The sequence below is a fragment of the Manihot esculenta genome, chromosome 3, assembly GCF_001659605.2.
Source record: "Manihot esculenta cultivar AM560-2 chromosome 3, M.esculenta_v8, whole genome shotgun sequence".
Lineage (NCBI taxonomy): Eukaryota > Viridiplantae > Streptophyta > Magnoliopsida > Malpighiales > Euphorbiaceae > Manihot > Manihot esculenta.
The window spans coordinates 27,253,228-27,268,643 of record NC_035163.2 but is presented as its reverse complement, the minus strand read 5'-3'; the positions used below and the strand labels follow the sequence as shown (position 1 = coordinate 27,268,643).

At 41.4% G+C, this 15,416-nt stretch overlaps 2 protein-coding genes across 2 annotated transcripts; one reads left to right on the top strand and one right to left on the bottom strand.

Annotated features, from left to right (window-relative positions):
- Window positions 1-3,254: 3,254 nt before the first annotated feature.
- LOC110610811 (protein ECERIFERUM 26-like) lies at window positions 3,255-4,948 on the bottom strand. The gene is made up of 2 exons (XM_021750890.2): window positions 4,470-4,948; window positions 3,255-4,374 (listed from the first exon to the last, which is right to left on the bottom strand). The coding sequence occupies exons 1-2, from the start codon at window positions 4,899-4,901 to the stop codon at window positions 3,487-3,489; spliced, it is 1,320 nt and encodes a 439-aa protein (XP_021606582.1). The 5' UTR covers window positions 4,902-4,948; the 3' UTR covers window positions 3,255-3,486.
- Window positions 4,949-7,555: 2,607 nt separating this feature from the next.
- LOC122723317 (tropomyosin alpha-3 chain-like) lies at window positions 7,556-8,809 on the top strand. Its single transcript, XM_043955114.1, has 3 exons — window positions 7,556-7,813; window positions 7,889-8,179; window positions 8,222-8,809. The coding sequence occupies exons 1-3, from the start codon at window positions 7,556-7,558 to the stop codon at window positions 8,807-8,809; spliced, it is 1,137 nt and encodes a 378-aa protein (XP_043811049.1).
- The last annotated feature ends 6,607 nt before the right edge of the window (window positions 8,810-15,416 follow it).

The following is a 15,416-nucleotide window of genomic DNA, read 5'->3' as shown; positions in this document are numbered from 1 at the left end:
TCAAATAATAAAATTTTCATGCCTAGGCCAGCCTCATTTTAATTATTTTCTCTTATATTTTTATTATTATGATAAGCTAGAGGCCCGTTAGAGGCTCTCTTTTGTTTATAGCTAAAATACAAAATAGTTTGATGAAAAATATACATTTATTTATTTCTTTTACCATGATGTGACAATCTAATAAATCCATTTTACACGTAATATTAAAATTACCTTTTTTATATTTAATTCAATTTAAAAATATTTTTGTGGGTCAGCTTTAGTTTGAATTTTCCGACTACAAGATAGCCATAAACTATTGGATTCCAGCATTTAAAGTGTCACTACTGCTGGAGTGGCATGTTCTTTGTGCTTGATCCATGATCCATGAATTTATTAAATTTTTTGTTTTAAAAGCCACTTTCATCTTCAATAATTTGGGGAAGATGAGGACAAAAAAACCCTAGAATTATATTTCTAGGGTTTTGGATTCATGTTGATTGGGACATTGGGTGGCTTTGGGGACAACCTTAGGTTACCAATGGTTTGGTGACATGTCAAGGAGAGAATTGTTTGGTGACCAACCATAGATAGAAAGTTCAAAGGATATTTGTCCATAAACAACTGAGCTTTTGCTCGTTCAAGTGGGATTCATTATTCCATCGGAGAAAATAACCAAAATGTGGACCATTTAAGAGAAGAAATTAATGAAATAAATAGATTATGCAGATACCCATTTTGTTTGTTGGTAATGTTGGACAATAATTTTTTAAAAAATATTGAATATTTTAATATTTTAAAAAATAAATTATGAAAAATTATAAGTAAACTGCAATTTAGTCCCTCTGATTTAGTGAAATACAACATTTTGTCCCTCTATTTTAAAAAACCTTCAATTTAATCCTTCACATTTAAAAAAACTGCAAAATAGTTCATACCGTTAAATTTTCAGTTAACATTCCATTTATTTTAATAAAAATGACTAAACTACCATTTTCTCCTCATTCTTCTCCTTCTTTCCCGATCCTCTTCTTCCTTTTCTCCTCCTCCTCCTTCTCCTCCTCCTCCTCCTCCTCCTTCTTCTTCTTCTTCTTCTTCTCCTTCTCCTTCTTTTCCCGATCCTTTCTCCTCCTCCTCCTCCTCCTCCTCCCGATCCTCTTCTTCCTTTTCTCCTCGTCCTCCTCCTCCTCCTTCTTCTGTGTTGGGATGAAGTGAATACTGTTTGGTTGAATTTTTTTACTTAAAGGGTAGTTTAGTCATTTTCATTAAAATAAACGAAAGGTTAACTGAAAATTTGACGGTAGGAATTATTTTGCAGTTTTTTTAAATGTGAAGGATTAAATTGAAGGTTTTTTAAAATAGAAAGACGAAATGTTGTATTTCACTAAATCAGAGGAACTAAATTATAGTTTACCCAAAAATTATTTGTTATAACGATATTTATCCACTATAAAATGATTAATACTGTTACAATCCCTTAACACGGTCGAAAAGACCTATAAGTCAGAAATTTTAAGCTAATCTTTCTTCAAAAGCTTAATTATTGTTGCATTGCATGTGTTCCTTATCTCTTGTAATTCCACTTAGACTTTGATTTTTCCAATTTTTTTTTTCATTTGATCATATGAATCTCTTTCATTAATTAATATTTTCCTAAAATTAATTTTTTCTTTATTTTTTTACTATTATTTTGCAATGGTTAAAAATATATATGAATTTTCTGGAGTTATTTTAAAAATCTTTTATTTATATTACTTGTTGATGGGGCATCAGTATCAATGGCCAGCAGGCCCTAGGTCCACGACCTCACCGTGGTATATACTGCCTGGAAGATGTTTAGCCTAACAAGTTCAATATCTAAGAGATTCACAACCTGGCCGTGGTTGTGGCCGTGCTGTTCTGCAAGACAAGACCCGAAATTTTTATATTTTCTTATTCTAGCTAGGATTCTATTTTATTTTGTGTTTTTAATTATAGTTTTATTTATTATTTTCTATTTTATTTAGATATTGAAACTTTATTTCTATTTAGATTAAGTCTCTTAATTTATTTCATACTTATATTAAAAATTAAAAACTCTATTAATACCCATATATTAATAGTTTTCACATAGTTTTTTATTTAATTTTAATAAATGATATTTCCTCAGTAAAATTATTTGTGCTTCATTTATCTTAAATTTTGAGTTAAGGTCATGTTGGGTGATAACAGTGGATAACTGTTTTAGTATTAATTAATTAAATATTAAAAAAATAATTTTTTATAATTTATTTTTTAATATTTAAATGCCAATGAAAATATTAAACAATATATTTAAAATTGTTACCGAACAAATCAGCGTTTAGTTCATATTTCAAAAGTTTGATCGTGTGACGATTTTTCTACGTGCTACACGTTGCATCAATCTCCATTTGTCTGCTTTTTCTACTATGATAAGTTTCACATTTATTAAGTTTTCTTTTTTTTTTTTTATGAGAAAACTTCCGGTTTTTAAGGTAAAATTGGGGCAAGTGGGGCAACTTTAACTATATCAACCATAAATATTGGATAAAGTATGATTGATTTCAAATAATAGGATTTAGATGTCTATGAGTAAAATTAGTTTGAATGGTTTCGCCTCCTCTTTTATTTATTTATTTATTTATATTTTTTCTTTAACGATATATAATCGCCATCCTAATATAATATTATTTATCGCTGTTATATAGAGCCGTACATACAGGTATATGCCGTACATACAGGTATATTTATCTATCTACCATTATCAGACGGCTATTTAACTTTCTGTCAGCGCTTGTGTTGATTGAGTCGGAGTATAACTGGGTCTACTTTTCTATTTCTCATCGCATCAGATGAGTTGAATTTTCTTTGATAAGTCCGGATCCTAATCAGTCCGATCTATTTTAATCGTGGATTGAAGCGCGTATTGATGAGTCAGTCTTGTGTAGTGAATTCTAATAGATCTTGAATTCAAATCTCCAATAAAGATTCAACTGTGATATGGATGTTAGTAATCCGATAATTATTAAAACACAAATCAATTTTCAAATTAGAATTTTATCTAAAAAAGGAAATAAATATAATATTAATAAAGTTTATTTTGTTTTAAATTGAAACATTTTGTTAAATTAATCCCCAATAACTCACAATATTATTCATACGAATTGTTTTGCTAATTAAATAGATAAATCCTCAACTCAAATGGGTAGTCAATTTTACCGAATTCAAAAACGTCCAAGCAAAAACTTAAATTAAGATGAAAAAAATAATGAAAATCAAGAAAACGAAAACTAAATTATATAAATTGAGACGTAGAAATAATAATAATAATAATAATAACTTTATTATTATTATTATTATTATCACAACTCCATAATCTTCAACTACAAACAGAAAATTGCTGAACACACAAACAGTCAAACCTCACTCCGAACTACATGATTAAAAATAAACAAATAAATAATCAACTACATGCTCATTTATTGATCAGCGCTATTAACCTTGTAATCATTCAAGATCACCATCAATCAATAAACCATTACCCTTAAGCTCATATCTGAGCTTTGTCACCTCTTTTTCCGGCAAAACTACCGTCACGACTCTTCCTTTGCCATTACGTTCGTCGCAATCTTTTTCCGGCCATGGAAGCACAAAAACAGCACCTTCGTCTCCGACTCCTTGAATAGTATAGTGTACGAATTTCGGTTTATGCTTATTCCATTTCAGTCCATATAAATTAATATTTTCAAAATTTACAAATGTCAAATTCCCTCCATATATTATATAATCAAAGGATCCATTATCTTTCTCTACCATTTTCTCGATTTGATTTTTCTCATCAATTGCTCGATCGACCAGCAAATTTGCCAATTTCTCCAGATCTGAATCCTTGATTGAAAAATCTGCCTCAACAGAACTTATAATTTGACTGTTGCTTAAAATCCCAGTTTTTGGAACACTAGGGTCTTTTTTGCAAATAGTCACTATTTTGGGCTCATGCTCTTCTCTAACTTTGGCTATGCATTGCCACATCATGGCACAAAGAGACTCAAACAATGGAGCTTCTTTGATAGGATTTTCACCCCAGATTTTTGAGAGAAGCTGAGACACCTGTGAGGTAGTTAAATAGAGTGACAATGTTTCCATTTTACAGTTATTGGCAGTTACCCAATGGTCACCAACCTGGTTGACCCGCTTCATTGAAAGCGGTTGTTTTACTGGTTCAAGGTTTTCAAGCCTGTCGGGTGATTTTGTGATTTGCAAAGGCCTATTGGATTTGAGACCAGCAAAAAATGGGCTCCACATGTTGACGCAATCAGAAGCAGAAAACGGGTCCCCAAGTACATGGGCCCAGCTCAAGCCCAGTGACATCCCTCCACATTTGAACTTAGTTACCTGAAAAAAATATATATTTTACCAAGAAATCGATAAAAATATTTTAGAGAAATTTTCTTTGTAAATTTTATATGGAAATGGCACGAAAACAATACCTGCAAGTAAGTAGGAGGAGAGAAGCATAATTCAGGACCAATAGGTTGATGGTAAACAAGCAGCTTATTAAGAGAACAATCCTTCTTTTCAAGCCATTCATCTATCGTCAGATCACACTGTGCCTCTACCATCCTCACACCACAGTCATTACACTTCATGTACGGTCGACCAGTCTCTTCCGATCGCCGGAACCGCCCACAGATCATATAGAACTCATTCAACCAATAGAACGTAGTTTCCTTAATGTGCATAATGTTGAGCTCACGTGTTGCTTGACTACTGAAGAAGTAGACACCCTTCACATAGTGAAGCTTCATGGCCAAGTCCAACCCACTGAGCTCGTACACCACATCCGAACCGGTAATTCGACCCGGTCCAACCGATGAAATCTTGAAGTTATAGACCAAGTTCTGGTCATTGCATGAAGCCATGATGGGGATTGAAAAAGAAGACAGAGAGAGTATGGTGCAAAATAGCGAAATGGCAAAGGCTTATTATAGCGGAGAAGAGGAAGAAGCTAGGGTAAGTGCAGAGGAGTTTTCAAGAGCGTTGGGCATTTAATGGAAGATAATTATGTGGACGCTTGAACAGTTGGGTGCTGCTTAATTTGATGTAATGTTTCCATTAAGGTAGCTTTTCCTTTTTAATTTCCGATTTTGAAACCCTTTAAGACTTCTTTTGATAAGGCTAATCTAATTCGGGTACTCTAGAAAGGGGTCATTTTCTTTCATAATTCCGCAATTTATTTTTAAAAAATAATTTATATTTAAAAAATATTTTTAGAGATATTTTTCACTAAGATAATTTATTTTTTATTTTTTAATTTTAATTTAAAAAATAAAATTTATTAATTAATTTATATATGATGATCTGAGATCCAGAGAAATAGGGTTTTTACAATAGGCTCTCTAAAACTTAGAAAAAGCTTAGACCTAGAAGGGAGTATTTCTCCTTTTATAGGTTTTCTTTTGTCTGCTAGTGACGTGCCAATAGAACGAGTATCAGTAAACCACCTGTCCCTGCCACACTGATACGAACGTACGAGGGAATCAAATCCCTGCCCCATGCATAACAACCTCTGATTCCGTGTGTGCGCGTGCCAGGGGACCCACAAGATGAACGGATGGGTCTTACTCTGGGTTCTAGGTTGGGCCGGCTAGGCTGGGCCGGGTGAAGGGGACAAGATTGGGCTGAAAAGGGGCTCCCCTGCGGAGTTGGAGAATGGGCCATCCTGGTTGAGGCGCGTCAGGAGGGAGCCCGGCCTTACCATTTGAACAAACCAGACCTTGCTCATATTAAGGGCTCGAAAACGTCCGAGTAATGGGCCGATATCGTGGGCCTCGTCTCTGATTCGGACGAAAAAATCTCGCGGTCATCAATTGCCCCTTTACCCTCTCGGCAGTTATTATCTGATTGTCGAGGGGGTAAATACCGAGGACCATCATGATCGCGCCGCCCAAGGACAGTTTCTTTTAAGACGCTTGGATGCCCTTCTGTCTTGTTACCGTTTCGAATTTTGAACTCTTTCTGCCTTCCCGGAGCATTTTCCCTCTTTGATTCCTTACGCTACTTGCCTACTTTGTCTTATAGCTTCGGCCATTGTTAAGGTACGCTTTTCTTCTTCACTCCCCATTGCTTCACTCCCCATGGATGGCCCCAGAATTCCCGATGTTCTCAGGATCAGGTCTAACGTTACCTCATCTTCCCTAAAATTTTTTTTCTCTCAGGAGTATTTAGATACCCCCTTTTTCGCATTTGAGCTCCCCTCCCGTATGAAAGGATTGTTCTTCCTGATCCTCCTCCCTCTGGCTTAATTGATCCTCAGGAGGGTCTTAGCTTGGTATTCTTTGCCAAGCAGAGGGAGTATGGTTTAACCTTTTCTTTTTCGCCTTTCTTCCCAGGTTTTCCGACACTTTCGTATAACCCCTCGAATGTTGGTCCCCAATTCCATCTTGTTCATGTCCTCTTTTGAATCTGTGTGTCTGAGTTGGAGATTTACACCCACGATGTCTTTCTTTATATCCTTCTTTCGATTGGTCAGAGAAATCCAAAATTTTTATTATTTTTCCCCTCGTGGGAAGCTTTCAATTTTCACGGGTCACAAAGACTCAATAAAGGGCTGGATGGAGGGCTTTGCAGTAGTGGAGCTCAAGAGGGAGTCCGGGCTTGTCTGGGACTTAGAGCTCTCATGGGAGGATGTTCCACTGGACTGCAATGACCTACCCCAGCTAAGCCTCACCGAGCAGGTCGGGTACATTCGACTGACTTCTGTCGAAATGAAGTATGATGTCGAAAAGTGTATGTTTATTTCTAATCTCCGTGATATCAAAGACGCGGGTACTTGACTCTTCTCAGTAGCGCTGCTCTGCTTTAGATTTGTGTGACTGGTTACCTGATTTTGTGTTGATTTTTGGATTTTTACAGCTTCCCAGGTGAAAATGGACCAAATTAAGCCCCCTAAGAATTTTTGTTTGTCCCGAGAAAGCATGAACGCCGCGCTGGACATTCTGCATGCAGGAGGACGCGTTTCCGAGGCTACCGAGGAAGTAGCTCGGGTCATTGCTTCTACCACAATGAGCCGACCTCCCAGGTTGACCTCCAAGGGTACTAGACCTTCCAAGCCCTCCCAAAGCGGCCAAGGGAGCTCGGCTCCTTTCCCTTTTCAAGCCTCCAGGCCTCGGCGAACTGACAATACACAAGCTGTGGGGGGTTCGGAGATTGTTGCTAAATCGGCTGAAGGTCCCGAACTCGTGAGGACGGATGATCTTCATTCTTCTGCCGATGTTTCCGTGGAGCTTTTGGAAACTGTCCCCATTGATGAGGTGGGCCCTGAGGACAAAAATGAGGCGAGTTCGAAAGGACAGGATGCCCAAAAAATTCCTTCCGAGACCGTCTCAACAAAGGAGGCTGTAACTGGGCCTACGGAGGTGGCCCCTCTACAAGGGCCGGTGGTTGTTCCTCAAGGCATGGCCAAAGGAATCGGGAGCAAGCGTCCTTCTCCTGCCGAAAAACTCGGCCGACTCCCTCTTTGAAGAAAGCCCGAACCTCCGGGAATCCTGCCCCTCCCTTGCCTCCTTTGGAGAAAATGAAGGCTTCCGTGGTGCCTCTGCTATCTGCCCCGGATAATGATATATTAAATGCAGAAGACATCACGCATCAGTCTCCGGCGGGTGTCGTGGTAGAGATTTTGCGAGAGCGAATGTTCGGAGGAGTCACGGATGCTTCAGACTCTCGTCTGCTGGCCTTGACTGGTCATTTGGCGGGCTTTACACGAGAGCAAGCAACCTTCCGCTCCTTACCACGAGAGGAGCTCGGAGAGAAGATCAGGGAGATGCTCCTGATGGTAAATTGTCCCTTTTGCTCTCATTTTGATTCTATTAATTTCTTTATCCTTATGGATATTTTCTTTTCGCATTAGGCACTGGGCCTTTCCATGGAGGCAGATGCTCGTGACCTCTCTCTACGAGAGTCTGTCGACCGTAGGATTGAGGAGGCTCGTCGAGATGAAAACCTATCTGCCACCGTTGATGCCCGGGGCAACCTAGCTGCAGCCCGAGAGCATACTGCGTCTCTCCAAACGAAACTGTATGTTGCCTATGAGGCCTTAAAGAGGGCTGACGGGAAGGTAGCTGATGCAGAGGAGTATGCCAAGTCCGTGGAGGCAGAGTTGTTTAACACCCGAAGACTTCTTGAGGAGTCTAATGAGAGGGCAGCTACAGTTGAGGCTCGTTGAGAGGGGGTTTTGAAGCAGCTGTCTTCTGCGGCAGAGGGTCTTCGCGAGAGGGATGAGGCGATAAGCCAGAAGGAGGAGATTCAGCGTCAGCTAGAGCAGCTGAAGGTAAAATTGGACTCCACATTGGCTCTGAAGGACGAGGCCTTAGCCCGCGTCGTAGTTTTGAGGCAAGAGCTGAGTGGGCAAGCTGATAGCATCAAGGGTTTAACTTCGGCAGCAGAAGAGTTTAAACTTCAGAATCAGCAACTGTGTCAACAAGTCAAGGACCTAGAGACGAGGTGCTCAGCCCTGTCTGAATGGGCCAAGTTAGCCGATGATAAGGTCCGGCTAGAGGTTGAAAAGCACTTGAAGGAGTATAAGGAGTCCCCTGAATTGAAGAAAGAGACCCAGCAGGCCTGTGAAGCTTACCTCCAAAATTACAAGGATTCTTCTGAGTTAAGAACCGAGATAGCCGAGGCCTGCGAGAGGCGACTTACGGATTATAAAGCTTCGGATGAGATGAAAGAGGCCATATGGTATAAGGGTCTCTGTATGTTCGTCTCCGGCTTCAACCGAGGTTTAAGAGAGGCCAGGCGTAATCCTACTGTCCCTTTAACCGTACTCTGAGCCAAGGAAGAGGATTCCGATGGTGAGATTGTGGCCTACGGGGAGGACGATATGCCCTTGCCCAAAGGGAGTTCTCTTACTAAAGTTGGGCCTTCTGAGGCAGGATCCGAGCTGAATACAGAGGATGTGGAAGTCCTCAACCCTGAGGTAGGCGTCGCCGAGCCTCAGAAGGAAGGTATAGGACTAGGAGGGGGAGGTGCCGGACCTCCAGGGCTGGAGGTCGTTCCTTTTGTAAATGCCGAGGAGTCTGAGCGGGAGGAGGTCAGACCTCCCTTGGGTAGCAATGTAGACAGTGTAATCGCAGATAGTGTAAATAGAGTGAGGGATAATATAGATACTTGTAACGACCCGAAAATCGGACCGCTACCGGCGCTAGGATCCAGATCGGCTTAAGGCCGCCGGGACCCGTAGCAAGCCTGACATAACCTGTAAACCTGTTTAATCCCATACGTGATCAACAATATACTAAAAAATTAAAACTTTTCTTTCATACATTTTCTCCTGCACCAATCTCAACCTGGGCATGCACTAAATATAAACATAACCATAACATTGACCCCTCTGTGGGATCTCATCAAAGCCCCAATGGGCGACATTACATGCGTTGAATTGGTTCACATATTCATCATAAAACATTTGAGATCATGTAATCAAAGGGGATAACAATACCCATAGAGTCAAGCACAACTTCTAATCCTCATTATCATTATACATAACATGACTATTCAACTTTACATCATCTTGCAATTTATCATGTCCACTTCCTATCTATTACAAACACATGACTTTACTCTTCTTGACTTCCCTGTCTAGCCCGTACCTGCAAACCTGGGGGTTAAGGGAGAGGAGTGAGCTACAAGAGCCCAGTGAGCAGAATAATGAAAAACAACATTTAAATCCTCATGCCATCATGTAATGCAACACATCACAACAAATCACATCTTGGATGGTATTGTCACCAATAATCCTCTACATTCCAAAGTGCCGGGACGTAGAATGGGTACAACCGATCTTTCTCTTAACATAACATATCATAACATTCCAATGTGCCAGGGACGTAGAATGGGTACAACCTGGACTTTCTCTTATATAGTGCCAGGGATGTAGAATGGGTACAACCTGGACTTCCATACCATATCATGCCGTAACATCATCATACCATATGAGGACTAAAGGATCATCCAATAACCAATCCACATCAACATCATAAATGCAATGCAACATATTCGTGAATTCTAATGCAAACAACCTAATTCATCACATGGCATTCATGATGCATGAACATGCTAAAAGCTTTATAATTTATTTGCTTTAAATCGTAAAGGTTTATTCTACTCACCTCTGGCTGAAGCTCTACTGACTCAGAAGCAGCTGAACTCACTGCTGGGGTCCTCGGTTCCTCGGGTCCGAACCTACACAGGTGGACTCAAATGAGGGACCAAACAACTAGAACATAACTCTAAAAACATCCCCCCCAAAACCCCCTAAAACACCTTAAAACAATCATGCAAAAACATGCAAAGGAAGGCTGAACAGGGCAGGTTCGGCGGCACCTTCGGCGGCCAAAAGTCCCTCTAGAGCCGAAACCCAGGCAGGTTCGGCGGCACCTTCGGTGGCCGAAAGTCCCAGACAGAGACGAAAGTCTCTTTTCGGGGGCAGGCTTCGGCAGCCGAAAGGCTTGCCTCCCCAGCCATGTTCGGCGGCCAAAAGTCCTTCGGCTGCCGATACTGGTTTCTGCCAAAGGGCAGAAACTTGGCTCATCTATGCACATTTGCCTCCAAAACTTCCAATCATGCATAAACCTATTCTACAACACACATACTCAAGCATACAAGCTCCTAGGGGCTTCAAACCATCTAAAACCCCATCTACAACACATCAAACAACACAAATCCAACATACATTGCCCATAAACCAACAAAACCCAAAAACTCATAAAACCCTACACATGCATTTCTACTTCAAGAATCAACTTAAAACTTGTTAAAAACATGTAGTGAGCTCAAGATCGGCCCTTACCTCTTGTAAATCGAGAGGAAAACGACCCTAGCTCGGAGATGGGAGAGATTTGAGTTCTTGAACCTCAAAGCTCCAAAACTTGCTTTAAACTCAAAAATCTTCAAACAAGGTGAAAACTCATAAGAAAAACATGAAATCTCGAAGGGAGAAGCTCAAAACAGAGGAGGGGTGGTGGAGAACTCACCTTGGCCGAAAATGGGAAGAAAAGCTTGCCCGTTTCGGCCATGGGGTCCTTTTATAGGGCTGTCCTTACCACCTTTCGGCGGCCTAACGTGCCCCCACAGCGCATGCAAGTTCGGCGGTTGAACATGAGGTTCGGCGGCCGAACCTTGGCTGATTCAAACAAGGCTTTCGGAGGCCTAAAGCGCTCCCAAAACCTCCTCACGTTCGGCGGCCGAACATGACTTTCGGCGGCCGAACCTGGCAAAGTCTCCAAAGCCCTCTCCACTCAAAACTTGGATTTATTTTCATTAAAAACCATAAAATACATCAAAACATTTTATGAAAACATGGTTTTTCCCCTTCTAGAGGTTTCCGACATCCGAGATTCCGCCGGACGGTAGGAATTTCGATATCGGGGTCTAGCCGGGTATTACAATACTAATATAACTAAGGGTGATGCCCCTAAGCATGTGAGTCCTTTGAGGACAATCTTTCCTTCCGAAGAGTAGAAATAGACTGTAATTGTTTTTCCCTTTAATGATATTTTAGTTTTCCAAGTGTATGGATGCTTTGAGTTATTTTACTTGTTATTCTGTTATTTATGATTTTCTTCTCCTCCTGAGGCATTCTCTCTGCAGGCCTTTTCCGAGCTGGACTAGCCTTATCCGTGAGCTCAGTTTTCAACGGCGGGTTGAATTTTCCACAGGCCTTTATGGTTTTATTTGTGACTTCCTCATGACAGTAAATCTAATCATGTACCTCTTAGGGGGATAAGCAGGGCTGACTTTCTGCTCTGAACTCCGTTCTACTATGGACCGAGGTTGGGGCCTTGTCTTGGCCAAGTCATGAGATTTTCCTTCGGCTTCATGAGGCTCTGTATCCTTCTATTTGTTTGTCAGACCTTTCGAGCTCGTTTATGAGTTTAATCCACAAGCGAGGACAGTTTGTCGCTACTTGGCAGTTGTTACTGTCTCTCAGGTCCCACTACCTTTTCGGCAGTTGTTTCAGGAGAGGCGAGGGGGTAAACCCTTGAAGTCTCTATACTCCTCAGGTCAACACTTCAAATTTAGAATATGCTGACACGTCCTTGACGATGTGAATGGGCTGGGCCTTAGTGATGCAGGATGCTTAAAGGTTTCTAAGTAATAGCCAGGCGTCATGGGCTGGGGCCCTGTTCGAGGCGAAGGAGCCCAGCGGTCATCGTCGATTGCCCCTCTACCTTCCTGTTAATTATTATCTGACTGTGCAGGTTTCCAGAATCATTATGACCGCGTCTGTTCACGTTCATCTTTCCCATAAATTCTTTTCATCTTATTGTCGCCTCACTTTTCGAATTTTCTCTACTCCTTTCTATCTTCAGCTTTCTCTTGTTCTTCGTGTACGTTGTCACCTCTATTTTCTCATCTTTTTCCTGCGGGATGTGCAGTCTTTCTCTTTTCATGAATAGCTTTTAAGAATCCTACTGCCGCTGGCCTAGCGCCTAGCATCACCCTGCTCAGAATTACAGCTTTACTTTTGGGATATATACGCTGGTATCCTTCCCTTACCTCCTGGAGTTCTTTAGTAATTCAGATTGGCTTTTCAATTGAGGACCTCTGGTCTCATCTTCCCCATGTCTTCTTTTCGTACTGTTTACCTAAGCGAGGCTTTCACGTCTTCAAGGTGTCCCTTCGGTGTTCCACAAGAGGTTGAAGTTGTATTATGCAGATCGTCAGGCCGGCCCCCTCCCCTTGCTTCCTTCGGGAAGGAGGAGAAGACTTTTGTGGCACTAACATTCACTTGTTCCATTGCCCTTCAGAATATTTCACCAATTTTCTGGTGTTGCCTTCACTTGTTCCATTGTCCTTCAGAATACCTTGCCGGTTTTTTGTTGGCGCTTTGGGCGGGTGGATGGGTAATGCTGCCGATCTCCCTGGGACTTTAACTCGAAGACTTATGTTTTTCATGAGGTCGGCATATAATATCTGAGCTCGTTCGTATGTATCGTGAATCACACCTCAAGACGGAGCTCAGCCAGCTTACGAAGTTGATTTTTCGAACTATAAGAATTCCTCTGAATCGAAAGCTAAGATAGTGGAGTAGGCGATAGTGATGTAAACGCAGATGATGATGTATCTGGGCATATAAATCCTTTAAGGATAGCCTTTTATCCCGTAGTGTTGGTATTTGTGACATGCTGTAATGTGTTTTTCTTTTAATGAAATTTTTATTTTGCGTTCATACTCGAACTGTCCTTTCTTTATCATAAATGAAGTACTTAGATTGCTTGCTCCGTAACTTTTCCTGAGGGATCTACTGTATTGCTTTCTCCTTCTTGCCCCTTTAATCATTCAGAGCTAGAGTTCATTCAGTCAACTGAGCTTTTGACTTACTTTTTTTCCGAGCTGGACTAGTCGTACTCGTGAGCTCTGTTGTAATGATGGACAAGGTTGATCTTTCTGCCTTTAGCCTTGTTTTGACAGGAACTGGAGCTGAGGTTTTATCTGTTTCGCGCCGTTAAACTTTCCTCGGGTTGCCCCCTTTACTGCCTCAATGTTTATTACATAAAGATTGAAGGAGTAAATCTCTATATTTCATTTATACTTGCACAGTTTTGGTTTGGGCGATTTTACTCCGCTATTTTATTTGTGAGCTCGGATGTCTAGTCCCTCTCGGTGTGGTTCTTTGTGAGTCGGTGCAACTTAGTCTGTATGCTCCACTGGGAGGGGGAGTTCGGCCTTTGTCATTTTCCCTCTTCTTGGGTTATTTTTGCTAAATGTCTGTTAGTGGCAAACTGGTTCGAGCTCTATTTTCTGTTGTTCCCTCCACATTTTAATTTCCTTCTGTTCGAGTGTTTCATATTGCAGTTTTATCCGAGCTGAGGACTCGGTCCTTAGTTTTTTGCTTAGGCTTTTATGCCTATAGCCCATGATGCTTCTTATGCCCCTGAGTGTTTTCCGGGCTCTTTGCTGTTTGGACTTCTCGAGGTCGGTGCCGCATATGATGTTCCTCGGCTAAACTCTTTCGTCCTTCCGAGCTCATTTCATTTTTTTTTTGTGAGGTCGGCGTGATGTTGTGGCGCTCTTGGTGATTGTGCTCCGCGCTTTTTTAGGAGGTCGGAGTCTGGTTCTTTTTTTTGGTAGCTTAAGACTCAGCTTTCTCATGTGATTGAAACTGTATTTTATGAGTTGTTCTGGCGCATGATATTGGAAATTCTCGCTTCGGGAGGTTATTAAAACCTTCGTCAACCGTTTTCGTTTTTCTGGGAGTTCTAGGGGATCTCAATTTTCTTTATTTTCCCGGAAGAGCTTGGGGATCCCGGTCTTCTTTGTTTTCCTGGGAGATCTTGGGGATCCCGGTCTTCTTTGTTTTTTCGGGAGATCTTGGGGATCCCGGTCTTTTAATTTTTCTTTTAAGTTTGATAGTAGCAATGTGAATTTATAGTAAAAGAAAGAGATTGGATCATAGGAGCGTCTATTTTATTGTTTTGTTTTGAAATACAATCTATCTTTTGTATTTAATAACATTTCAAGGAAAATACCTTTTAAGATGCTGAATATTCCAGGCGTGAGGTTCAGGGTTTCCTTGCATATCCTCAATTCGATATACTCCCTGTTTGACCACTTTAGCTATTCTGAATGGGCCTTCCCAGGTCGGTGCTAGCTTCCCTATTGCCGCTCTTTTTCCCGTAGCCTCCAGATTTCTTAGGGCCAAATCTCCTACCTTCAGGCTTCTTTCTCTGACCCTTTGGTTATAGTAATGGGCCGCTCTTTGCTGATACGCGGCAGTTCGAATTTGAGCTTCCTCCCTGACTTCCTCAAGAGCATCCAGGTTGCTTCTTAACTTGTCTTCGTTGGTGCTTTCACTGCTGAACTGAACTCGATGTGTAGGAACTTATAGCTCGACTGGGACTACGGCCTCAGTACCGAATGCGAGTGCAAAAGGCGTTTCCTTAGTGGACGTTCTAGGGGTAGTTCGCAGTGCCCACAGGATGTTGTTGAGCTCTTCTGCCCAATTTGCTTTTGCCCCATCCAGTCGTTTTTTCAATCCTTGGAGGATGGCTCGATTGGTAACCTCTGTCTGGCCATTAGTTTGAGGATGAGCCACTGAGGAAAACTTATGCTATATTCCCATGTTTGTCGTAAAAGCTCGGAAAGTGCTGCAATCAAACTGCCTGCCATTATCTGAGATAAGCACCCTTGGTATGCCAAATCTGCAGATAATATGCCCCCATACGAAATCTATCATCTGTCGAGCTGTGATCGTGGGTACTGCTGCTGCCTCCGGCCATTTTGAGAAGTATTCCACAGCCACCACCACGAACTTTTTCTGCCCCGTGGTTTTGGGAAAAGGTCCCAGGATGTCTATTCCCCATTGTGAGAACGGCCATGGACTGGATATGCTGGACTGAGGAATGGCCGGGACATTGATGGCATTGGGGAACCTC

Excerpts from the sequence above, each read along its gene's own strand:
- LOC110610811 (XM_021750890.2), bottom strand. The coding sequence starts at position 4,901 with ATGGCTTCATGCAATGACCAGAACTTGGTCTATAACTTCAAGATTTCA. Across the intron at positions 4,375-4,469 it reads CTCCTCCTACTTACTTGCAG|GTAACTAAGTTCAAATGTGG; the intron begins GTATTGTTTTCG and ends TATTTTTTTCAG.
- LOC122723317 (XM_043955114.1), top strand. The coding sequence starts at position 7,556 with ATGAAGGCTTCCGTGGTGCCTCTGCTATCTGCCCCGGATAATGATATA. Across the intron at positions 7,814-7,888 it reads TCAGGGAGATGCTCCTGATG|GCACTGGGCCTTTCCATGGA; the intron begins GTAAATTGTCCC and ends TTTTCGCATTAG. Across the intron at positions 8,180-8,221 it reads TTGAGGAGTCTAATGAGAGG|CTGTCTTCTGCGGCAGAGGG; the intron begins GCAGCTACAGTT and ends GTTTTGAAGCAG.